This window comes from Phoxinus phoxinus (genome assembly GCF_949152265.1).
Source record: "Phoxinus phoxinus genome assembly, chromosome: 6".
Lineage (NCBI taxonomy): Eukaryota > Metazoa > Chordata > Actinopteri > Cypriniformes > Leuciscidae > Phoxinus > Phoxinus phoxinus.
In genome coordinates this window covers 12,087,637-12,114,852 of record NC_136881.1, presented here as the reverse complement: position 1 = coordinate 12,114,852, position 27,216 = coordinate 12,087,637, and the positions used below count along the sequence as shown (strand labels likewise).

General features: G+C 39.9%; 2 protein-coding genes across 14 annotated transcripts in view; one reads left to right on the top strand and one right to left on the bottom strand.

Moving 5' to 3' along the window:
• The window catches only part of micu3a (mitochondrial calcium uptake family, member 3a), a 73,132-nt gene that overhangs the window by 24,814 nt on the left and 21,102 nt on the right, over positions 1 to 27,216 (bottom strand). For 6 of the 13 annotated variants that reach the window (XR_013798013.1, XR_013798014.1, XM_079615824.1 and 3 more), the window contains exons 1-5: positions 11,360 to 11,649; positions 10,111 to 10,258; positions 7,727 to 7,758; positions 7,482 to 7,560; positions 3,724 to 3,771 (exon numbers count right to left, since the gene is read on the bottom strand). Coding sequence is in view for 10 of the 13 variants with exons in the window: in XM_079615824.1 (XP_079471950.1) it covers positions 3,724 to 3,771; positions 7,482 to 7,560; positions 7,727 to 7,758; positions 10,111 to 10,258; positions 11,360 to 11,620 (568 nt within the window). In the remaining 3 variants the exon portion in view is untranslated. Of the gene's footprint in view, positions 1 to 3,723; positions 3,772 to 7,481; positions 7,561 to 7,726; positions 7,759 to 10,110; positions 10,259 to 11,359; positions 11,722 to 13,700; positions 13,793 to 27,216 lie in introns of those variants that run through there. The other 7 variants (XR_013798012.1, XM_079615823.1, XM_079615819.1 and 4 more) reach the window with 5 other exon arrangements.
• Positions 14,366 to 16,646, top strand: fgf20a (fibroblast growth factor 20a). Its single transcript, XM_079615831.1, has 3 exons — positions 14,366 to 14,813; positions 15,326 to 15,429; positions 15,630 to 16,646. The coding sequence occupies exons 1-3, from the start codon at positions 14,537 to 14,539 to the stop codon at positions 15,873 to 15,875; spliced, it is 627 nt and encodes a 208-aa protein (XP_079471957.1). The 5' UTR covers positions 14,366 to 14,536; the 3' UTR covers positions 15,876 to 16,646.

Sequence of the window (27,216 nt, the reverse complement as noted above, 5' to 3'; positions counted from 1 at the left end):
TGTCAGGGGTGTGGACGGCTCCCCAACTGCATTGGCATATTAACTGCCTCGAGTTGCTAGCAGTACATCTCGCTCTGAGCCGCCTAAAGAGGCCGCTACAGGACAGAGACGTGCTGGTCCGTACGGACAACACAGCGACCGTTGCGTACATCAACCGACAAGGTGGTCTACGCTCCCGTCGCATGTCGCAACTCGCCCGCCATCTCCTCCTCTGGAGTCAGAAGCATCTGAGGTCGCTTCGAGCCATGTATGTCCCCGGAGTGCTCAACCGTGTGGCCGACGAGCTATCACGAGCTGTGCTCCCGGGAGAATGGCGACTCCACCCCCAGGCGGTTCAGCTGATTTGGAGAGAGTTTGGGGAGGCTCAGGTAGACCTGTTTGCCTCCTCAGAAACCACCCACTGCCAGCTGTTTTACTCCCTGACCGAGGGAACACTCGGCACGGACGCACTGGCACACAGCTGGCCCCGGGGCCCCCGCAAATATGCGTTTCCCCCAGTGAGCCTACTTGCACAGACTTTGTGCAAAGTCAGGGAGGACGAGGAGCAGGTCCTTCTGGTGGCTCCCTATTGGCCCACCCGGACTTGGTTCCCGGAACTCATGCTCCTCGTGACAGTCCCTCCCTGGCCCATTCCTCTGAGGAGGGATCTTCTGACTCAGAGACGGGGCACCCTGTGGCACCCGCGTCCAGACCTCTGGAAACTCCATGTCTGGTCCCTGGACGGGATGCGGAGGTTCTAGGTGACTTACCCCCAGAGGTACTTAACACCATCACTTCTGCAAGGGCGCCGTCCACGAGACGTGTGTACGCCCTGAAGTGGAACCTGTTCGTCGAGTGGTGCTCTTCTCGCCGAGAAGACCCCCGAAGATGTTCGATAGGGTCCGTGCTTTCCTTCTTGCAGCAAGGGTTGGAGCGAAGGCTGTCTCCCTCCACCCTCAAAGTACATGCTGCTGCTATTTCAGCTTATCACGACCACATAGATGGCAAAACAGTTGGAAGGCACGACCTGGTCGTCAGGTTCCTTAGGGGGGCGAGACGATTAAATCCTCCTCGACCCCCCTCCATACCCTCTTGGGACCTTTCCCTGGTGCTTCGAGCACTTCAGGATGCTCCCTTTGAGCCGTTGCAATCAGCAGACTTGAAGCTTCTCTCCATGAAGACTTTGCTGCTGGTTGCACTGGCTTCGGTCAAGAGGGTAGGGGACCTGCAGGCATTTTCGGTCGACGAATCGTGCCTAGAGTTCGGGCCGGGTGACAACCATGTTGTACTGAGACCCCGGCCTGGCTATGTGCCCAAGGTTCCTACCACTCCCTTCAGGGACCAGGTAGTGAACCTGCAAGCGCTGCCCCTGGAGGAGGCAGACCCAGCCCTGGCTTTGCTCTGTCCCGTTCGCGCTCTGCGTATGTACGTGGACAGAACTCAAAGCGTCAGGACCTCAGACCAGCTCTTTGTCTGTTACGGAGGCCAGCAGAAGGGAAAGGCTGTCTCCAAGCAGAGGATGGCCCACTGGATAGTGGATGCCATCGCCTTGGCTTACCAAGTTCAAGGCGTACCCTGCCCGCTCGGGTTGCATGCACACTCTACGAGAGGCGTTGCATCCTCCTGGGCGCTGGCACGTGGCTCCTCGCTAACAGATATCTGTAGAGCTGCGGGCTGGGCGACACCTAACACGTTCGCTAGATACTATAGCCTACGTGTAGAGCCGGTCTCCTCCCGTGTTCTCACCCTAGACGGGTAGAAGCACTGAGAGGCCCGGCTCTGTCGGCTTGCTGCACCCTACTGTGCACCCTTATTCTCCAGTGTGAAAAACCTGTGAGTCCTCCAAACACCCTCGGGCCGGACATGGCGGAGCGTCCGGTGCCAGGCCTGTATCCGCTGAATCCTTGAGAACCGGATATAGGCTGGGTCCCATATGTGTGACCCTACGGGGATCCCATATGTGTATATTCTCCACGGCTGCTCCTAAACGGAAGCCCGTGTCTTTCCCTTGGGCTAAGTCACCCATTACTCATATGCTGTACAACCCTCGGGTTAGTCCATATGTTATCTCCACTTAACTCCTTGAGAATGTGGCTTCCGCAGCGTTCCCTTCCTTCAGTTCGGGCACGCTTTCCCAGTGTTATCCAATAATATCACTGTATGGGTTATCACGGAACAACAGTGACAGGTTCACTCTGTGTAAGCCGCCTCCTATCGTCCTTCCAGGCAAGAAGGTGTAGAGGCTTGCACAGGGCGCTGGACGGGGTGCAGCAACTGTGGCGCTTTGGTAGGGATTCCTATTGGTCGGTCACGACCTACGTAGTAGTGACCGACTGATAGGGAACGTCTCGGTTACGTATGTAACCCTCGTTCCCTGAAGGAGGGAACGGAGACGTAGGTCCCGTCGCCACATCTGCTGCCGCCCGCCGGGGCAGCCAGCTTATCGGCTTGGCTCCTCAGCAAAAAACTACAGTGCAATCACCAGCTGCTCGTTATATACCCGCGCTGCGAGGCTGCGCAGCTGATGCAAATGATTGCACGCCAATGTGTATTGGCTCGTTTAGTTTCACTCGAAGTAGATCGGCTCTCTAGCGAGATTCCTATTGGTCGGTCACGACCTACGTCTCCGTTCCCTCCTTCAGGGAACGAGGGTTACATACGTAACCGAGACGTTTGCAGCTACTTTTAGACGCTAGCTTAGTCAGACAACTCTGTACGAATGGACAATCATAAATTAGATCTCAGTTATTTCTCAGTACGTGGAGAACAAATGAAGACTTTTATTGAAGTCTTCTGCTTCTCAAATTTTTATCTTGAGGAAAAGACCCTATTCACACACATCTCAACGATGTAACAAACTGTGCCCAGATTTGCCAAGATACTAAAGTCTGAGATATCAATTTGAACTGAAATATTTCCCGTCAAATGCACCCATCAGAAAACTACCTGGGCTATGCTATTCTTTAATATATGTACAGTGCAACCAACATTTGTCTAATTTGTTTCTAGATAAATGACAAATGTATATGGAATTTTAAATTTGCATAAGCAAACATTTTCGCTTTTTTTTTTTTTTTACAACTTTTAATAATTTTTTTGATTTCACTAGAATCTAGAAAGTGTTCCAACTGGGATTTTGATTACAAACATTTTTAGGGAACTCAAATTAATTTTGTTAGTCAGACAAAATTCGACAACTGGTGACAAAACTGAGTCAACTTTACACTTTTCGGTAAACTAAATACTCTAAAATTAAAATTCAATTTGCACTAAAGCTTTTCATGATTACAGGCACAAATTGCAGTCTGCTGTCCAGACAAATACATATTTATGTTTATATATAGCCTACACACACACACATGAGAATGAGAAACATATGACATTTCATTGCTATATGAGATAAATGAGAATATAGTCTTGTGAGCTTAGAAATAGCAATCTCTCTCAACCTCTCTGTACTCTGGCACACAGTCTAAAACATTGATAAATGTGCAGTGAGTAAAATGTGCCTTTAGCGAAACTTTTTTTGGGTGAGGGTGAGAGTCTGGGTGGGCCTTGTCTGAGTCTGAGCCACACTACAGACATAAAACATCCATGGACCAGAACGATCCTTGATTCATGTTTAAAATAGGATACATGCATAGTGTGCTGTTTTCAAAAGAGAGAGGCACAGAAAACTAAAGCATGGGATAAGAATGAAAGGTTAAGAGGGAGAAAAGATGGAGAGATAGAGGTCATACTCACTTGTCAGAATGCAGAGCAGAAAGAGATACTCCGTGTAAGCGATGATGCCTGAAAAAGGATATCAAAGGGTCACATCCATTCTGCTAATGTACAGTAACACACTAACAACCTTCAAATGGCCACGTCTTCCCTTTTTATAATCTCTCCTTTTTCTTTTTACTCTTTGTCTAAACTGAAAACTCAGGAGGCGGCTCATCTGAAGCTTGGATTAAAATGTTTACTGAATTTTCAAAGCTAGGGGCCTCTAGAGATAGATGGAGTCGCATACCCTTTTCCCTTCTTCTCCTGCTCCAAAAAAAGGACAAGTAATCCTCTCTTTCATGATGATAACATCTAAAAAGGTGCCTCTCAGCTAAAGTGACCATCTACATTTAGGCAACATTTGCCCCGCGTTTGGCCCACACACTGAAGCTGAAGACTTTGACACTGTGAGTGACCGGCTAGCGTTCAAAGGCTTCTGTTTGGATAAGGGTGTTCTAGAGGCATCCGTCAGGACAAGGAGATGTGCCCCATTTAGACAGGGAACTGTCCCTGCTTTTGTTAGACTCGTGAGAAAAGTGGCGAAGTAGAGTACGGAGGACAGAGAGAGTGAGAGTCGAAAGAAAGGCAAAAAAGAGACAAAGCGAAGGTGGGCTGATGGAGAGATGGAAGTCCTGTAAAGGCACTGGGGGAGGGCAGAGAGAAGGGATACGTTTTCCTACACCTCCACTGAAAGTGTTCCTCTCCACAGCTTCTGTGTGAAGGGGGACATGGAGACAGTAGCAGGCATACAGATAGTTCAGGGTGAGTGGACTGAGTGTTACGGGACACTGCCTGTGCGCCTTCGGGAGGAAAACCTGACACTGAAAATTCAACCCAACACCAGCAGTCTCACACACTCACTCAAGCAATACAGAGGCTTTCAAAGTCCACTGAGCAAGACAACTTGGGCCAAAAGAGACAAGATTTGGGTATATTTACTTATTTGCCTTAGAAGGAACTGAACTTATTCCCTGATAAGCATTCACTCCGCCGGAGCTCTCAAATCTCATTTGCACTCATGTTCAATTGAAACTTTGACATTTTAACATCTGGAATAGATGTTTGATGGAAAATAATACAGGGTTTATAACGGCACAAACAATATTTTTATTTTCATTTTAGGTGAACCACTCCTTTAAAATTCACTGTGGTTAGGCCTGAATTCTCTGGGTTAAAGGTTATCATTGGGGATCTAAAACCGATTAATTGATGTCTAAAAGCTGCTTTAAACTAGTAAAACAAGGCTTTTAGCTGCAGACATGTTGTTAATGTTTATATGCTGCTTAGATATGCAGTAAATCTTTGTTTTGGCGCAGGGCTCCTTAAATGAAGAGGCGCTGTTTTACATTCCATTCATTCCTGTTCAATACAGTCCCGATTTTAAGGATGGATTGTCTCCTAGTGAGGTGTATTGACTTTAAATGCCAAATCTGATGTGTTTGTACGAGATGATACATACTTTTAAGGGTTTGCATACCGATCGTTCTCAAGAAAGGTCTGGTTCCTGATCTGGATGCATATCAAGAGTAATGGAAAATATTTGCAGCATTTTTGTTTAAAAAAAAACATGCACGAAAGTGCTATTCATATAGTCTGTATTAGTGGTTCTCAACCAGATTTTACATGGACCCAACAACAAAAAAAAAAACTTGGAATCAAATATTAATCACAGTTTCAACAGTAAGACCTGTTCATGTTGGTACATGTCTAATTTGGCTGGCCAAGTGACAGCATTTTTTGCAAACCTACTGTTTAATTTGGGAAAATAATATTAAAAACTAAAGGTATGCGTTTTATCATTTCTTAAAAGGAAGATTTTCTATTTATTTGCCATCATAACGCATGACTGCACGGTTAATTTATTTTAAACACTAAATACATACATTTTTAGAGTTTGCATTTATCTTTATGTTTTTGTACTATTTGCTATTGTAAAGTAAATTCGAGCAAAATTAACATGCAGGCCATTGTTTTTTATAGGAAAAAATACATTATTTGAAGAAAAATAATCATACTCATAAATAAATTAAATTAATAAACACATAAACCACCCCCCCCCCCCCCACACACACACACATACATATTTGCTGTTTAAACACATATATTATGTATTACTCAAAATTAAACTAACAAACTAATAAATAAACAAATAAACCAATAAATAAACCAATAAATGAATAAATAAATAAAATCATTTTGTAACCCAAACAGTATTTGCTAATTAATAATTTTAAGTAAACAATCATACTCATAAATCAATCAATAGTGTTCTTGGTGTTCAATTCCTTGCTATAAGGATTTCTCAAAGTCACACTGATGATTATCCTGCAACTTTTTGAACTTCCCATGCTTCCTTCAAGTTCTTCACTATGACGTCCGCTGTGTTCGCTTTCTCTTAGAAACTGCTCCTCGGAGACCAGAGCACATTCACGGATCTCGTTAGCACAGCTTCCTCAATTAACTTCTGCATGCTATCATTACCACAGCTTGAGATCAGATGTCGAGTCAAGCTGAAGCTTCTGGCACACAGGGATCTTCTGGATGCGTGGCTCCACATCAGTGAAACCAAGATAAATGTACCACCGCCAATTTAAGGTGATGATTTCAAAAACTGCAATTACTACAAGGAAGAACAGAATTCAGAAGGTTTATTTTTAGAGTCCTGCTGGAGTGTGAGTGTGTGTGTGTGTGTGTGTGTGTGTGTGTGTGTGTGTGTGTGTGTGTGTGTGTGTGTGTGTATAATTATCACCACTGGGAATTAGCTGGTGGTGTGAGCAAGTGCTGTTGCGTACGCCACGAGCAAATACTTTAATTGTGGCTGTGCTGCTGAAGAACTGCTCGCTCGTGCAGTTATTGCAACAATGTTTATTTAAGCATTAATGCCCCTCTGCACTCTGTTTTTATGTTTTATTCTTCGTTTTTGGTCAGAAAGCATGTATTTTGCCTGGAGATTGTACGTTGCACTGGTCCCAGTGAGAGAATGAGAGGGAGGAAATGGAAACAGAAAGAGAGAGGGAGACGTAGAGAGTGAACTGAGCTATTTTTAGGAGTGCTCACAGGAAGTGAAAGCCTCAGGCCTAGGCTTAACTGGTGCTTGACTGGTACCCAACGAGAGAGAGCAAGAAAGAAAGAGAACGAGAGACGGGAAAGGCGAGGACAATTCAGCATCACTCAGAAAAACTCTGAAATACTGGATTTAACTTTATATTATTCTGTACACCAGCCACACAACTGATCGATACTGGGTGCTGTATTCATATACAATGTTCTTTACATGCTATATGAATAGATAGTTCGAAGAAGGTCATGGCATCATGGTCAAAAACAAACAAGCAAAAAAAGCATGGTAATGCCATGGTACTTTTAAGAACAGAACTACTAAGAAAATCAAATGTGATTTCTTCTTTTCTCAAGATTTACATAATGATTATGCACTACCATTCAAAGGTTTGGGATCAGGAAGATATTTTTAAATAAATTAATACTTATATTCAGCAAGGATGCATTACATTAATCTTAAAGTGACAGTAATGACTGTGACAGATATTTCTGTCAAATAAAATTAGGTTCTTTTGAACTAATAACCCCCAAATCCTGAAACACACACACACACACACACACACACACACACACACACACACACACACACACACACACACACACACACACACACACACACACACACACACACCACACACACACACACACACACACACCACACACACACACAAACCCACCTCGTTCCCGAAAGTTCCGGAACAGCTTGGATGTTCCTTTCCAAACTGGTGGAGTGTCAGACAAGATCTTCTCCAGCTCCTATAAAACATGACAAAACATACAGTGTAAAAAAAACATCTCTTGACTGTACATTATTTGCATGCATAAATACACTACGAAATGCAAACCTAAATATTATCGATAAATAATAAATAGGCCTAATTTAACTGAGCTATCATAGTCTAGCAATAGTTTTAAAACAGACCTGTTTGTTGAGGGACCTCCAAGGTTTTTTGACTAAGAAAAATGGACCACCAGAGACAGAGAGCAACAAAAAGAAACAGAAAGAGGGTGGCCTGTTAGATAAGATCAGGATAGGGGTCTCATGCCATTTAACAATCAGACAAAACAACGAGATGGTTTTCAGAGTAGCATTTTTCTGCTCAACAAAATCCTGCAATAAAAGGGTTTTTAAATTCCCACTAAAATATCTATGTGGGGTTTTCTTTTAGCAGAGAGAGGTGCGATTTACAGTTAGTGTACAGGAACAGAGCTGGGCCACACAGTCCCGGTCTCTCTCATAGCAACCAGCCAAACATCCCTATGGAGCTCTGCTGGAGGCTCAAGGTCAGTTTGTCCCACAGGCTTTGCTTCATGTGCCAAGAGCATGCGGCATAATCTGACATAATGCAACTACTATCCTGATTGTGCCTTTATTTACGTATCATGAACATACGTTATTGTTGCAAACATAGATACAAAACAACAACATTTACAAATGATACATATCACATTAGAATCACACCTCCCCTTCTGCTATTCATGCTCAACTATAGAGCTGCACGATTTTGGATAAATTGAAAAAAAAAAAAATTACTGGATGAATCAGCCGTTTTGAATCAATGATTCAATGACAAATACATTTTCAACGGTCACTTGTAGCCACCTACTGCTGAAACTATGTTATTGATACAAACCTTTTTTGTTACTTACAAAAGGTGATTCTATATATTCTATTTGAGGACGCGTTTCAGTTATTCAGTTATTACATCACAAATCTAGTTAAGTTTTTAATGTTTAAAAAAATTAATACACGTTTATTACGTTATATGTGACCCTGGATCACAAAACCAGTCAGAAGTAGCGCAGGTATATTTGTGGCAATAGCCAACAATACATTGTATGGGTCAAAATTATTGATTTTTCTGTTATGCCAAAAATCATTAGTATATTAAGTAAAGATCACGTTCCATGAAGATATTTAGTAAATTTCCTACCGTAAATATATGAAACATTTATTTTTGTGAGTGAATGCAGCACAATCACGAACATAAATGGACTTGGAAATGGAATTTTAAAGGCGATTTTCTCAATGTTTCGATTTTTTTTTTTGCACTCTCAGATTCCACAATTTAAATAGTTGTATCTCGAACAAATATTTTCCTATCCTAACAAACCATACATCCATGGAAAGCTTATTTGTTCAGCTTTCATGTGATGTATAAATCTCAATTGCAAAAATTGGTTCTGTGGTCCAGGGTCACATACTGTATGGTGTTGTGTTATATTACCTTGGAAGTTATTAATGACAAAAAAAATTAACACTTGGAATTCTGGAAATGTGAAAAAGGTCAATATGAATTATTGTAACAGAAATAATGGTTGAAAAGACTGTTTGAGAAGCATATCTCATATCTAACACAGCATAGTTTCATATCTAAACATGACAACTGCTGTCTCTGGGTCAGCGGCAGATTTGAATGTTCCGCTGATCACGATCTTTTAATGATTAATTGTGCAACTCCATGCTCAACCTTTGTCATGACATGGAGCAAGGACAAACAATAAACTTTTGCAGGTGTAGCATTAATGGGTGTCATGCTCCTTTTATATAAGATTAACGCCTGGTGTGTCTACTGGAACATTGTGACATGTATTGTCTTTATTCTATCAAGAAGACATGCACTTCAAAGACAAAACAACAGTAGAGATCTAATCCAGCTAAGTAAGCACTGCTGTGGGACTCTTCAATAGCTTTGATCCGGCCCATTAAGACCCACTAACTTTCATTACTAATGTCTATTAATTAGGATACTATTAGATCAAGGCACAACAACACAACATTTAATTCACACTGCTGGCCTAATTATATTATGTGTACTATGAAGTACTGGGGGAAAAGAAGCTCATATTTTCCTCAAATAACAATATGATTGTTCTTTAAAAAAAAACTTATTCAAATAAGTAAAACAGGGACATCTAAACATCTCTTTCTTCCTCATGTCTAAGTTACTTTGGATCAAAGTGTGCCTGCTAAATGAATAGGCCTAAATGTACAAATGAAATGATGCACATAATCAGACCTGAGTTAAGTTTACTTGGAACTAGTTAACTTAAATGGTTTGAATGTTTTTTCTAAGGCACATTAAAAAAAGTTACTTAAATGTCCAAATTTTACTTTAAGGCCTAATCAATCTAAGCTCTATCTGTGAAACCAGGTCTAACGCTAGGCAAACACTTTGCATGCTTTTTAAAGTAAGGCAAATTAAGCAGAATTTACAGTAAAGAGCTTTGCAATCTGCTGCTGTTCCTACAGAAGTTTAAATGAAGTATGACTCTGCGTTTAGATGGAGCATATGTGTTACTCACTGCGGGGCTCACTCATGGTGACCGACTCGATGAAGTTCTGAGGAGTCATGTACAGCTGTCCATCATACTCCACTGAGCTGAAGAGACGGAAACGATGCTCATGAGACGACATGTACACGTCACCTTCGTCGAAATCAAACATCGGAGCCTGCAAGAACCAATGACAAGCAAAACACTAATTTGTTAACATCTTATATATATATATATATATATATATATATATATATATATATATATATATATAATGACAGCGAAGACATTTATAATGCTACAAAAGCTTTCTTTTTAATAAATTATTTAATAAATGCAATAAATGCTGTTCATTACCCTTTCTATTCATCAAAGATTCCTGAAAATGTATCAAACATTTGAAAAAAGTATGAAGCAGCAAAACTGTTTTCAACATCGATCATAAAAATAATGTTACATTACCAAATCAGCATATTATAATGATTTCTGAAGGATCATGTGACATTGAAGACTAGAGTAATGATGTTATGATATATATATATATATATATATATATATATATATATATATATTATGATATATATATATTTTATATATATAAAACTTTTATTTGACTTAGTGTGTGTATGTGTGTGTGTGTACTAATATATTAGTTCACACGCACATACACACACTAAGTCAAATACAAGTTTTCTTTAATGAGGTAACACTCACACAAGGGATGAAATAACTTGATATGCAACATTTCCAGTCCAATCAAGAAAACATTTAGTTACTAAGGGGAACAGTCAGACCAAAACATCTGGCAGCCCATGGAAACCAAATCTGACCGTCTGCCAAAGGTACAAAAATCCCAAAAATATGTTTATATGCACGTGCCAAAGAATTCTGTGCTTAGATATGACAGCTCAATTCTGATAGGGTACTGTTTGACAGGCCTCTATGATACAGCACAGGTTCATAGCTGCTTTAACCAACCGTAACGCTCGGATATGAGATCTGAAACAGTCACTGTTGTGCGCAGTCATTTCAGCACCATGACTGAGGAAAGCGCCCTTCTTCCTGCTGCTGCAGCATCACACAAATGCGCATTGTCATAGTCTCGAAGCATTCTGAATGTTTGTTTACGAAAGCAAAACAATTCACAAAACTCTACAGCATGAAAATCCCATTCCCTGTCCCACAAGCAGCTGCATCTGACATTGAAAATCTCTTGCCAGGAAAAAAACTCTAATAGGAAGCAGTTACGTGGCACTGAGAACAGTGGGAACAGTCATACCTTCTCCTTTGCGGCTACAGCGGGTAGTGAAGGCAGCAGAGCCCGACAGCCCGTTCCGTTTTTCGGGGCTTTTCTCCCTCTGAATCCGCCCATATCTGAATAATAATAATACAACATCGCTCCTCCGGCCGCAACACCCACAGCAACTGCTATTCCCCTGCGTACGCATCGGCTATCCTTCACCGGAGAACGAAAAAGAGCATTCCGTGGAGATGACGGCAAACTCCTAAATAAGCCTCCTAGTCTGCGCACAGCGGCCATTATTGTTGGTATGACAAAATTTGTGCAAGATTCTCGAATTCTCATTCATTCATCGCGAGATCATGTGCTGCTCCCTCACGGGATCATCTAGATTCTAGAACAGAGCAGCAGCAACTCCAATATGACATTTGTGCTCTGGTCGTAAACGTGTAGGCTATTATAATGTAGGCTAAAAACTTATATAATGAAAATGTCATGTATATTATAAAAGGGTTGCCAACGCATATGTAAATCTGATTAGGCTACTTGGAAGTATCAAATTCAGGCTTAAAACTGTTTAAACTGGCTAAAAAATTGTGTGGCAAATGTTTTGTTGTTACATCAACAAGGCCTATTGCAAAATGTAGCCTACCTCAGTGACATAAATTAATTTAAGAAGTCGACTGAATAATTCATACATTGTAGTCTACACAGTAGTACCAACATCTAGAAGATCCCTTTAGACTTTTTTTCAACCTTCAACCATATTCAGACAACTTTAAGATCTATTCGCACATAGCTCTATGCAAATCAAAGTTTTGACACTTCACTGTACAGTCATTGAAGTCAAATGTGCGCACATCTGCTTTGCACATCTCTGCGACTCAAGCAGAGGTCTGCAATCGGAACCCGACGCAACAGAGTGATTAACGGGACAAGTGTTGAATTGCTGAGCGCGGCGGGTGGGTGCGCGGAAAGCGAGAAATGAATGACTCGTGGCTCGCGCAAAATATAATGATCTAATACAGCACGCAGAAATATGTCGATATCCTTTCTGAACCGTCGTTTGTGGAAATTGGAAAAAATAAAAAAGAAGCCTAGCCTACACCAGAAGAACGAGGCAGAGTCTAACCGGAGCGGGACTGAATCCACGTATTCACCTCTTACTACTATACGGGCTTTTGCGAGTGGGAACGGGACAAAAAGCGAAAGTTTAGGGTGAAACATATTTTAAAACATATTGAAAAACCCATTCCGCGCAGACATGTAACACAAAGGTCTGATCAGAGATGAAGAATTATGAAACACGCCAAACTCATATGACGTAGTTTTTGTTTACCCATGCAGCAAACTGTCAATGTCACCGCGAAATCTGGCACATAACTGACATCTCTATTGCAAGTGATCGATCCACTGCGGCTGTGGATTGATCCTGCTCTAGCTGACCACATTGATTTTGGTTTAAGGTATTTTTGGAGATCATAAATACTAATGAGCTAAGGGGAACGACGTGGGAGAACGTGTCCCTTGAGAGAACCGTTGATAAATCACCTACTGTGGACGTGATCTATTCTCCTGAGAGATAGCAAAGAAGGGGTTTGGCACTAAAATGTTTAAATGATTCTATGATGTGCATATATAAAACTAGTAATAGCAGGCTATAGGCCTGTATTACACTAATAGGCTAGTATAGCCTCCCTATACCATTATAATAATATACACTATATTATAGCCGATTGCATTTATTAATGTTAGCCTACATTGTAATAAACCACGACTTAAAATATAATAAATTGACATATAAACTGACTTATAATACATTGGTGGGTCTCCGGAGAACATGTAAGCGCAGTTGATTGCGCGCGCATTTTGTTTTAAATGAACAAGGCAACACCAGGTTCATACCTAAGTAATCTTTCAAGTAATATCTACTTTGAGGCATGTTCTTAGCTGTTGGGCTGGAAAATTTCTATATCAATCACTCATAGTATCAACGATTTGCCATCAAACAGTTCGTTTCCTTTGTGTTAATGACCCTTCTTGTGTGCGTAATGAATCTTTGATCTTTGATATCTTTGATACTTCATCTCAACTCATGTTATGCTGGAACTGTTCAAAGGCACTTTGACATCAGTCAGAGTTGACAGTCCAGTGATGGCGTTCGCACAGATGTGCAGGTTGTTTTGACTTTTCCTTCTTTATTCTTTTAAAGGCAGTTACATGCACATTTTATAGGTCGTATTAATTTACACCTGGCTATCGATTAAGCGTACATTTAAACCCAAGTATGAAAGCATAAACCAATACGCAAATCAAGAACAAGAGACTTTTTGGCATCAACCACTACTAACGTACAACGCACACACATATAACTACACACCTTGAAGTCTTGTCTCTCTCTCTCTCCCTCTCCCTCTCGTTCTCTCTCGAGCACCGCCCCCTTTCTTTTCCTTTTTCCTCCTTGGCTTCCACCTGCTTCACACTAGAGATTCGCCAGAGCGCGTCAGTGCGCGTAAACCCCGGGGAACAGAACGGATCGGTACAAAGTGCGCATCACTCTTCACCATCCAGCTGCACTTTTCTTTTCCCTCACAGCAAAGATTTGCGCACTGATCTCCACAATGTTGCTATCTGCACTTTTATCATAATCCATCAATGGATTAAACGCGTGGATGCAGATTAAACCGATCATCAAAGAAGACAGAAGAAGAGGATCAAACGATCAAGGAGTTATGTTTCAAACAGTCATCTATAAAGGGATCCATTAGCATATGTCAAGAGGGCATTTACATAAGGGCCATATTTAGGCTGGTGTTTGAGTGCAGAGCCAGTCACATCCAGAGAGCACAAGAGGAGAGAAGCCGCATAAGCTTGTGTGCTGGAGTGCGTAAGAGAGAGTATTGGATACACAGGGGACCGGAGCAAAGGGGAGTAGCCTGGAAGGTCGAGAGAGCATGTGCTAAACCGAGGAGGGAGAGAGCAAGAGAGAGAGAGAGAGAGAGAGAGAGAGAGAGAGAGAGAGAGAGAGAGAGAGAGAGAGAGAGAGAGAGAGAGAGAGAGAGAGAGAGAGAGAGAGAGAGAGAGAGAGAGAGAGAGAGAGAATCGGATGTAAACACGCATTGACTGTCAAAGCCGCAAGCAGTGACTGCGCAAAACACTAGGGAAAGAGAAACCACAGGGGCTCTCCTCACGGCAACTTTTCTTCGACTGTCGGTGATGGGTGCAGTCGGTGAGCTGGTGGGCAGCTTCTCTCACGGCTTGGAGAGCTTTGCGCACGGGTCTCATTTCGTCCTCACGCCCCCCGGGGACTCCGGTGCTCTGGTGAACGAGCACATCGTCTCCGCCGAGCGCCTGTCACGCAGCACTTCACCGGACCTGACGCATCTGAAAGGGATCCTCCGTCGGCGGCAGCTTTACTGCAGGACCGGCTTCCACCTCGAGATATTACCGGACCGTTCGGTGCAAGGCACGAGAAAAGACCACAGCAGATTTGGTAAGTGTTATTTATTGTTGTTTCATTAATATGTTCAATGCTAAATATTGCATGTCACTGTAATAAATTACTAGCCTAAAATAATAACAACAACAATCAAGCAACAATGTATTTTTAGTCTAGCATATTACGTATTTGAGTATAGAAATTGACAAGGACTGATAATGATTATTTTAATGGTTAAAATTCTGATAATTGTTATTTTTTTTAAATTGCATCATGATTATTGCTGACTGTTGGTCAATCTCTAACTGCACTCTACTGTAATGTAAAATGTGATGATATTATTATGACAAGGGTGGTTATTATTATTTTCATGGTCATACTGTTATTGGTCATACTGTTATTATTATTATATGGTCATACCGAATAATGTTCATTATAATATAGCAAAACACAGTGATTAAGCGCGAAAGACGTCATGAATAAAGTATAGGGCAGATTGATGCCACTATTGCAGGTGCTTGTCCTGCTGTCTCAACTGAGAACTAACAGCTGTGCTTTTCTCACAGGTATATTGGAATTCATTAGCCTCGCTGTGGGGATGGTGAGCATCCGTGGTGTGGATAGCGGATTGTATCTGGGAATGAACAGCAAGGGTGACCTGTACGGATCTGTAAGTATAGTGTAAATACAGTGTGTTTCTGTTACTGTGTTGAGTAATGCAACAATTAATTTCATTCATAGCCTGCCCGTGCTAAATTGAGAGTGTGATTTATGATGCAATTTCAAATAGCCTTTGGACACAGTTTATCCTTATGTTTGAACTTATTATGCAGTGTGGTTAACCCTTGCTTTCCCCCCTCTTTCTCTTAGGAAAAGCTGACAGCGGAGTGTGTGTTCAGGGAGCAGTTTGAGGAGAACTGGTACAACACTTACTCTTCTAACCTGTATCGGCACGGCGAACGAGGATCCCATTATTACGTAGCCCTCAACAAAGACGGGACGTCTCGGGATGGAGCCCGCTCTCGGAGGCACCAGCGCTTCACGCATTTTTTGCCGCGGCCTGTGGATCCAGAGCGCGTTCCTGAGCTCTACAAGGAGATACTAGGTCACAGTTGAAACCACTGAACCTCAAACTCAAACCCAAAAAAAGCACCTGCATGCTCTTTATCCCCCCCAGACAGACCTGTCTCAGGAGAAAGCAGCGCAGACGGGGGGGAAAAGAGGCCCTCTTCTGCGGCCAAGGTTGGAGCAATAGCAGGAGATGGAAAGCCCTCGATTGCAGTGGCAGGAACCAAATGTCTGGACTCTGGATAGTTCCTGAAGAACAGAACACTGCTTTGGATCCATTCACCTGCTGTATGTAGGGATTTTGGATTAAAAGAGGGCAAATTTATCACTGGTGGACCTCGTGCCAGAGAATAATGGACATCTACTACTACTACTGAAGATTCTACAAGGCTTCTGAAGGAATTCTGCGAAACGTTTTTTCATAGAGATTTCATACTCTTCCAAACACTGGCATGGACAAGCAGGAGACAAACTCCTCAGAACATTTCTCTTTAGGTCCTTTAATTTATGTTTTTTCAAGATATTTATTTTATATATTTATTTATTTTGAAAGTATATTTTTACAAGAATATATGCAAGATGTAACAGGAGGTCACGAGAGCTTTATTTTCTACCGCTATAGAGACAAGACTTCTAGAGATAGAACTACTGAAGAAAGTATTTTCTTATGAGTTGTTAATTTTCGGTTGTATGTGGTCCACCATGGTGTCCCCCGTTTTTTTTTTTTTTTTTTGTGTATCTCTCATGTCATTAAACCAGATCCTTAAGAGCCTGAGAATGTTCCAGAATTCACTGGGGAATTAAAACAGTTCAAATGATTGCATTTTGTTGTGTCTGTCTTTTCAGTAGAAACATAAGGTCACCTGTCAGAGGTGAATGGTTATTGAATTTCTATTTGGAGAAAGGAAAAAAAAAAAAAAAGGTCAACTTTTAGGGAAACGTAAGCAGGGACAGCAGGTGTCTGTCTGATTTCCATCGATCCTGTTGGGTGAAATGAAATCAAATAAGCTTTTAATCGCTTAAAAGCCTAAATATTTATGCTAAACGGTATGCATGTAAGTCATGATAATACGATTTGCAACACACACAAAAAATGCGTCAGGATCTTTCCATTTCACTAAATTCCCTGCGTTCCCTGACACCCTCTGTTAAAAAAGCCGTACAATGCATTAAAACACAACGACCTAAAAACAATTTCCCCTCCCCTTCTCTTCCTACGGCAACCTTCTCAAGTGACACCTTGGGCTGCCCTCTACAAAGTGGCCTTTTCTTTTGCTAAGTGTAATTTGAAAGCCATGCACTAGGATTAAAAAAAAAGCTGTTGAACGCGGGATTGTGGGATATACATTTACTGAGCCAGTGCAGGTGGAAGTTTTCTTAGGAAGCATGAGGTCATTTCAAGTCAGACACAGTCACGTGCGGTCTGAAAAACCACAATTACTGACTGGCAAGTGCTTTGTGTTTTTCTCATCTCATTGCTCTCTGTTTGATGCTTTTCACAGTATATCCGCCCTTACGGTTGTGATTCATGAGCTTTGATGACATTCGACGAGCTGGCTGCATGTCAATCTGGCTGTCTGTGAGTGAGGTGACTGTATGTGTGTTTAATGAAGGAAATTATCCTTTTTAAGTAATGTAAAAAGAGAGGCACACGTGCGTTTCCGAAATAACACTGGTATGAGGGTTCTCAGTCACACTACAGAGAAATAGGGGAGATGATGAGTGTTGTAACACTTTTTTTTTGCACATTTAAATGCAACTACTGTACTACATATCTAAATTGTGTAAAAAAGTGTCAAATACAAGCGTATTAGTGTCACTAAGGGTCAGCGGGAATGCTAAAATTATGTCCATCACGTCCCTCATTTCATCTTAAATATTTAAATGCAAAACAGTGAATATTTAGAACTCATTAATTAAAACTCAAACAGCATATAGAAAAAAATATCTTACCGTAAAAAATGGGCTCGGTATGATTTAAAAAAAAGAAGAAGAAAATAATAGTTTTATTCAGCAAGGACATCAAATTGATAAAATGTTCCTGTGGCATATATTATGTTACAAATTATGTCTTTTTCATATAAATGCTGTTTTTCTTCTATTTATCAAAAATATATCATGTTTTTTCCACAAATACATTAGGCAGCACAACTGTTAACTGATAATAATGAGAAGTAATGTTTCTTGACTGGAGTAATGATCCATCACAGAAATAAATTACATTTTAAAATCTGTTAAAATAGAAAACAAATCATTTTAAATTGTAATAATATTTCACAATATTGCTGTAGCCTACTGTATTTTTGATCAAATAATCGCAGCCTTGGTATGAGCGTATACTTCTTTTACTAACCCTAATCTTTTGAATGGCATGTGTAACTCTAAAATGCAACAGTATTAAATGTGGCAAATGTAGCCTATAATCTTTATGGATCTATTATAAGTACAATATAAAGTAATGTTCCAACCCATCCATCTGCTCAGTCAAGATATTTCATGTTTGTATTACATGTAATGAAATCATAAGTTAACCTGTTATATATCAAAATATGCGGATTCAAATGACACTAGTTCTGTTACTAACATGATCTCAAGTCAAATGGGAATTTTCTTACAGTACACTGAAAAAATTATATGATGGTAAATAAATCATTAAAGAATTAAAACTATCCCTTCTAGGTAAAAATGACAGGTTACCATGTTTTACAGTGTACCTCAACATTGTTTTTAAACGTTGAGTAGCAGCAGACAGTTATAGAAATAAAAGGAGAGATTTTTGTCCTGTGTAAAAGTTCACAGCAGAACTTTACAGCTTACATAACTGACATTATGTAGGGTAGGAGTGTCTGAACTGAACTGTGCGTCTTTTCCCCTTTTTGGGGGGTGGGGGGTGGGATGATACGTCTATTTGTGTGCGTAGGCATATCAGCAAGCTCTGTAAGTCGTGTGATCTCCAAATCTCTGTGATGATGAGCCAGGGGTTCTCCTAACTGAGAGTCAGTCAGCCTGCGCGCACACACACACACACACACACACACACACACACACACACACACACACACACACACACACACACACACACACACACACACACACACACACACACACACACACACACACACACACACACAGGGGTTTTCCCCAAAGCAGAAACACTGCTACAGCTAAGGATGTGGTGGGGCTGATGTGGCCAGACCGACAGATCTCATTTTCATTATTTTTCACCTCAGAGAGAGAGAGAGAGAGAGAGAGAGAGAGAGAGAGAGAGAGAGAGAGAGAGAGACATAGTCATATGTAGTCACATATCTCTCTGTGTGTGTACACCTTTGTACCTTTGACTTGCCGCATGAACACCTGTGCAGTTTTTACCTGAGCCACAAAGACATGCAGGTGAAAGATCACTCACTTCAACACCTGTCTTAGAACAACACATGTGTTGTAACTGTCCTGACACACATACACACTCAGACATACACACACACACACACACACACGCCACTGATGATGAGAATGAGAGAAGTGTCAGATTTTGGATGCTTGAGGAAATTGTTGTTCTGCTTGGTCCTTTTTACACTTGTAAACAGAAATGGGAATAGACATTTTTTTTAATAGCGAACATTTCTTGGTCTGCATAACTTAAAGTCTCTCTTATGAAATGTGTGGGTCTGCACCAAAATGTCTGCACTTACAATGCAGAAAAAAATAGCTTTTTTTCTTTCTTTACAGCTGATTGATTTAACATTTGAAGCATGTAAGCACAATTCGGTTCTCCGTTTGCTTCAGGTTCAATGTATATTGTGTTCAAATATATATATAAAAAAACTACAGGCATCTCAAATTACTGAAAGTAAAATAAATAAATAAAGTTAAATATATAAATAAATAAGTGACAGTAAAGATAGAAATATGATAGATAGATAGATAGATGATAGATAGATAGATAGATAGATGATAGATAGATGATAGATAGATAGATAGATAGATAGATAGATAGATAGATAGATAGATGATAGATAGATAGATAGATAGATAGATAGATAGATAGATAGATAGATGATAGATAGATAGATAGATAGATAGATAGATAGATGATAGATAGATAGATAGATAGATAGATGATAGATAGATAGATAGATGATAGATAGATAGATAGATAGATAGATAGATAGATAGATGATAGATAGATAGATAGATAGATAGATAGATAGATAGATAGATAGATAGATAGATAGATAGAAAATTGTGAGCAACTTCTGAGCTATAATAATGTCTTCTGAGACCGTACAGATTAAAGAGAGAAAGTGAAAAAATTAAACTAATGAGTGTGTTCCTCTTTCTGCCACCACGTTTGTAGATGTCTGAGGTTGACACACTCATTATAAGTGCAGTTATGTTCAACGTTAACATAATCACTGTTTGTGCCTTTATATAAGATGGAATTAGCTGAACCACTAATTCACCTACACACACACACATACACACACACACACACACACACACACACACACACACACACACACACACACACACACACACACACACACACACACACACACACACACACACACACACACACACACACACACACACACACAAGCTACCCATCATATAAAACTTTTGTTATTTAAAAAAAAAAAAACAAACAAACAAAAAAAACATTATAATTTAGAGGCTGTTTACCTTATGGGGACCAAACATTTTTTTTCAAGGATTTCAGATATTTTGTCCCCAATGCATTTTGCTGTTCTTTTTAGCACACACTTTACATCTATTGTAATGTTTACACCCCTTCTTAAAACGCAGTACACATTTATTTAATATAGGCTACTTTGATTCAGCTATATTACAGTAATGATTAGTAATTTTCTAAACAAAAAAATACCTCAAGAAAGCATGACAATAAATTGAAAATATTTACACATACAGCTTCATTTATTCTAAAAGAGGAAGTTGGCTGTGACAGTGCCAGTTTTAGCATGATGGATGAGGAAGACTAAAGTCTGTGCTCCCCATCCTGAACTTCTCTTTAAGCTTAGAGAGAGAGAGAGAGAGAGAGAGAGAGAGAGAGAGAGAGAGAGAGAGAGAGAGAGAGAGAGAGAGAGAGAGAGAGAGAGAGAGAGAGAGAGAGAGAGAGAGAGAGAGAGAGAGAGAGAGGGAGAGAGACAGATTGAGTGCTGCCTCGGGGTTCAGTTTGATTGACAGCACGCTCCCAAAAGACGATCCTCTAATTTGCATGTCTTATTGAGAACATGCCTTGTGTCAATGCAGCAGATTTGGCCTACAGTTCACTCTTCCATTCTTAATGAGATAAAAACGCTTCAGCTGAGGAGGAGAAAAGGGAAGTGCCAAGAAGAACGTAAAGTGTACCATTCTACATATAATTCATCCAAATATGAAAATGCAGTCATCATTTATTCACCTTCATAGTTTCAAATCTGTTTTTCTTCCATAGAACACAAAGAAAGATGATGTACATATTTAAATATGGCACAGCAACACGCATTGCACCAGTTTTAACGTGAAAAATATCATACACAATGGCAAATGTTATAAAAGAGGGGAATAGTTCAGTCTGTACCACACAAAAAGTTATTGTATGTTTCAGAAGACTACCTGCATGCAGTGTGGTTATATATTTTTTTAAACTAAAACTACATTCTCTTTGGATACATGCAATGTCCATGACTGTACGAATAAATATTTTGGATTAAATGTATCTTCAAGGCAAAAATATTCAATATAAAATATTCAAAAATAAACAATAATTTTGTTTAGAAAATAACTTATCATTAATTCAAAATTGAACTGTTATGCCATTGTCCGAATTAATCTGCAAAAATAAGAAGAAAAATAATGCTGAAATAAAATACATTAGATGAACACACACACACACACACACACACACACACACACACACACACACACACACACACACACACACACACACACACACACACACACACACACACACACACACACACACACAAATATTAAAAATAATGCCTTGCAGCTTACTGAAATAAAATAAGTTTAAGTCGAATTTAACTGAAATATAAAAAATACAAATCTAAACAGAAATAATAAAATAAAAAATAATAAAAATGACAAAATCAAATAACAAACTTAAAATTAAACACAAAGACTAAAAATGTATAAATGAGTAAAACAGTTTTGTAGCTCATCAGCACTAGACACCACTGGAAAAGAGCAGCGTCAACATTTTGCTAAACTTCTTCTTTTGTGTGTCATGGAGGAACGGAAGTAATTTCATTTAGGAAAGACTTGAGGATGAGTACATGAGGACATCATTTTTATTTTGGGCACACTACCCAAAATAAACAACCTCTGTTCTTTTTTTATATTCTGTTGTGTTCCCCTGTTCACAGTAAACAACCTGAAATATTGAAGCTTTCACAAAGCAGAATAAACAGTCTCATAAGAAGTGTCCTGAGGCACCTGTCTCAGCTTCTGAACACACACACACACACACACACACACACACACACACACACACACACACACACACACACACACACACACACACACACACACACACACACACACACACACACACACACACACACACACACACACACACACACACACACACACACACACACACACACACACACACAGTGAAAGTAATTAGTTAGAGTGGAGGGGGACTGAAGAATATTGAACTCATCCCTCTCTCTCTCTTTCTCCCTTCCTCTCGCACACACACACACACACACACACACACACACACACACACACACGCACGCACGCACGCACGCACGCACACACGCAACGCAACTGAGTGATGACTTGTAAGGATATATTGATTGCAGACAGTACACTTTCACTGCTGCACAGATTTCAGAGCTGCTGCAGTGTCTCTAATATGGATGTGTGTTTGTTTATAACATTGCATGAGTTGAGCATGTTTCCCCTTGGGGTTCAATTAAGTAAGTCTATGCATATATATAAATGTTTTAAAACATATGACTGAGTATGTATAGTTTCCATTTAACAGTGTGCTTCTGTGTTTTGTGCATATCATCTAAACATTGTTCAAAATTCATTTTGTTGTGTGTTTGTGACAGTTCTTGGCAAACTGACAAAACTGCTATGTGACTATCTTGCTTTGATTCTGTGTAACGATTTTAACTAAATGAGAATCTCGTCTTCTCTCTCCTTTCAATTATCGGATCAATGCTACTCAGGAGTTTTTGCCCCATAAACATGCATGTACCCACAGGAAAGAAAAATCACAAATGGGATCTCAGTGGTTTATTCTAGACCCAAATGAGATAAAATGGAGACTTTTGTTTCAGTCTCCACAGATTTTTTCAATGTCTACTCTCCAGTAGTGTTGTCAATGACCTGAAAGTTGAGTTTTTTTGTTTATTTTAAAATCCTGATCATATGTGCATTGTGAGTATTCGCAGCGCACTTCTGTATTTGGTTCATGTGTTGTCAAACTGATGAAGATGTTTTCTTAATTTGCTGGTGTTTTTTCTATTTGCATCTGTTTTCTTTAGTTCCTGCGTATTGAGCTCCCTCAGACATGGATGGATATGACGAGACAAGCACGGACGACTGATGTGACATTAAATTTCGCGTGAAATGCATCCCGCTCTGTCTAAAATATAAACACTTATAATTGGCTTACCATAGTGCATTATAGGGTAAGACAAAAACACGTTTTGGAAGAAGGATTGATGATATATCGACTAAATGGTTCATTTTTAAAAAAGTTGCATAGTGCACCTTTAATATGGTGTGTCAAATTGAAACTAGTTTATCTTTGAAAAAGGCTTTGGTAGATCCCCCCAGAAATGCAAATGTTCAATAATATGTTTTTACACAGTATACAGTTCAAAAGTTTTGGGTTTGAATAAGACTTTATCTCTTATATTTGCACCAAGGCTGCATCATTACTCCAGTCTGTGTCACATGATCCTTCAAAAATCATTCTAATTTGCTGATTTGGTGCTCAAGAAACATTAATTTCTTGTTGTGCTACTTAATGTTTTAGCAGAAACCTTGATACGTTTTTGTCCAGTGTTGTTAAACATGTACAATTACAGCTTAAAAATAACATTAAAATATATGGAGACACCAGCATTCTGTTCTATACTGCTGCGCTGCATCTAGCAGTTTTTGAAGAACATGTCCTGTGTGGACAGCCCCAAAGTCAGCACTGAAAGCTCATGCAGACAGAGTCGAGATCAATCAGACAATCAGAGAGTGTGTGAGCGAGCGAGAGAGAGGAGGGGAAGGGGTGGAGGACGAGTCTCGGCAAGCCTGTAGAAAGAGAACTGACACAGGTAACACTGCTGTCCATGCCTTTCTTTCTCACTTTCATAAGACACAACAATAATTGTGGCACACATCTGGTCCTGGTAATTACAGAACCTTTAATATCAAACAACACTGCGATTGGCTATAGGGCAAAATCTGGACAAAATATACTTTTTGACTGGACAAGCCTGTAAATGCTGTTACAGTGATGGCTGGCATGAAAAAACAACTCATTACGGGAAGGAGTAATGAAAAAGAATGACTCTATCTCTTCTTTTCCTCCTCTCCTGCCACAGTGTGTCATCACTTCTTTAGAAATGTGTGTGTGTGTGTGTGTGTGTGTGTGTGTGTGTGTGTGTGTGTGTGTGTGTGTGTGTGTGTGTGTGTCAGCGAGTGCAGAGGGAAACAACATGTACCGTAAGGTGCTGCTGTAACCTGTCGAAGAGCAAACATTATCTGGTTCAGATTTTTATGCGTTTTGTGTGTGTGTGCACTTCAAAAAGCGCCTGGTGGTGCGGTGTGCAGCCACTTGCAGAAACACAAGAGTGCACTCGCGCACGCACGCACACACACACACACACACACACACACACACACACACACACACACACACACACACACACACACACACACACACACACACACACACACACACACAAAGAAAAAAGCCGCAGCAAGGAGAGGAAATTCCCTGGTTGGGAAAACCAAGGATCACTCACAATTAGATCTTGTGATAAGCAACAAAGATATCACTGATTGTGCGTGAGTGTGTGTGTGTGTGTGTGTGTGCGCGAGTGCACTCTTGTGTTTCTGCATGTCACATATCTCGAACCCAACCAGTGAGGAGAATGATTGATAGAAAAAGGGAGCAAACAAATCCTGAATCACAAACACTTTGTATACATTTGTTCTGACATACACCAATGCATTAGCTCATCAGTGTGTTTCTTGCACAAACACTCAAACCAGAGTGAGCGCCACACTTTCCATTCTCTTGTCCTGACAGCTACGCAGTGGCCATCCCTATTTGATGTTGTCATCTCATTCCAAAGGCATTGCAAAGAGCCAGGTGGAGAAAACGTCTCACAGGCTCTGTCTCTCTCGATGCACGTGGCACTTTGTTATTTTTTTCAACATACAGGATTCTTCCACACTCCATAGTTCTCCCAAGCACGCACACAAAAGATGACACATTGCAGAACAGAAGTAACTTTTGTGATTACTTAGCGTCGATAAACGCAGTTTCACGTCCAGCAGTCTGAGACTACTGAAAATGCTACATGATAGGGCTGTAACGATTAATCGCGATTAATCGAAATCCAAAATAAAAGTTTGTGTTTACATAGTATATGTGTGTGTATTGTGTATAATTATTTTGTATATATAAATACACACACATGCATGTATATATTTGAGAATTATTTGCATTTATATACTGCATATATATTTTTATATGATTTATATTATATATAAATAGAACTATTTTATATATAAATAACACATTTTTATTAAATATATACATGCATGTGTGTGTATTTATATATACAAAATAATTATACACAATACACACACATATACTATGTAAACACAAACTTTTATTTTGGATTTCGATTAATCGCGATTAATCGTTACAGCCCTACTACATGATATATTCAATTACAGTTTTTTCCAACTGCTTACACATTTTCAAAACTATGTCACCTTTTTTTTCAAAACTCTACACACAATTCCCAAAACTGCACACACAAAATGCAAAATGTCTCACATCTCCTTCAAAATGTAACACTGCATTCATCAGCCATAAACACATGTCGGAATTAAGCATCTGCATTAAATGGCAAACACTTCTTTCATAATAGTACATTTTTGGAATTACTATGTAAACACTGTTGTTCTAAATCTAAAGCTCTTTGGTCTTTCATTGGCTTATATCTACATTTCAATACAATGTGAAAGTAATCTACTGAGAGGGGTAACAACACTGTAAACACCAATGCAATGTAGAAACAGAAAATATGTATCAGGCCAAACATTACTGTTGTATACAGTAGCATACAACAAAACCATAAACATATGTAACCCAATATTCTTTAGAATACAGTAAAGAACACAACTGTGTGTGTGGGGTCTCTGTCCATTGTTGGCATCCATTGTTCAAAAGAGGTAATCTGACCTTTGACCTATTCATAGGCCTATACTACAGTAAAGCAGTGATTGGTTAGTGATCAGTAAAGAAATTAGTGTTTGCACATGTGAGGACTCAGTGTGTGTGACCTGGTGAATAAGTGTAGCATTTTGATTGGTTGTGTTTAGAAAAGGAAAGCAAGTCACTTCAAGAACTGAGTCAAAGGCTGAGAAATAGCTTGGTTTTGGAGATTTGGTAAAATACACATACATATTTAAACACATTTTATACATAATATTAATAATACTAATACACAGTGCTGCATTACTTGCAAATTGACCAAAAATGTATATTTATGCACCTCTTGATGGAAATAAAAGTTGTGAGGTGCATCCATTTTCGGTCAAGATCTTATATTGTGAATGCAAGAGTCAATCACTCTGTAAAGTCTCCTCCAGCACAACCCAAAAACTTTCAATGAGTTTAAGGTGTCAATGATGAATCTTGGCTTTGTCATCCTAGAATATGCCCATTATGTGACTTCCGTTGTTTAAGAAATGAAAAGCTACACACTCCATCATTTAGGGTTAGAAGAACTGCTGCCAAACATATAACAAGCTAGACACATAATAATCACAGCAATAATGATTCAGTCATAGACTCTTGAGTTTCACTGAAATATTAACATCAATTCCAGAATTCGTTTTTGGTTTTGAGCATCTTGTGCTTCAACAGAAGCAAGAACATTGAACTGTCTAACCAAAGGATTATACACGGTAATTTACTCAGATTTGTGACGTCTAAATAGTTTGAAATGTTCTGTTTATTTATAGACCTAAATTAGATTTAGAATCTAAGATTGTCAATGCACACTCAGACTTTTAGATCCCGCTGTACATCCCTGGACTCAAACTACAAGGAGAAAACAAAGTGCGAGAGTGTGCTTTTGTGCTGGTATGTGTGAGTACCTGTGTGTGC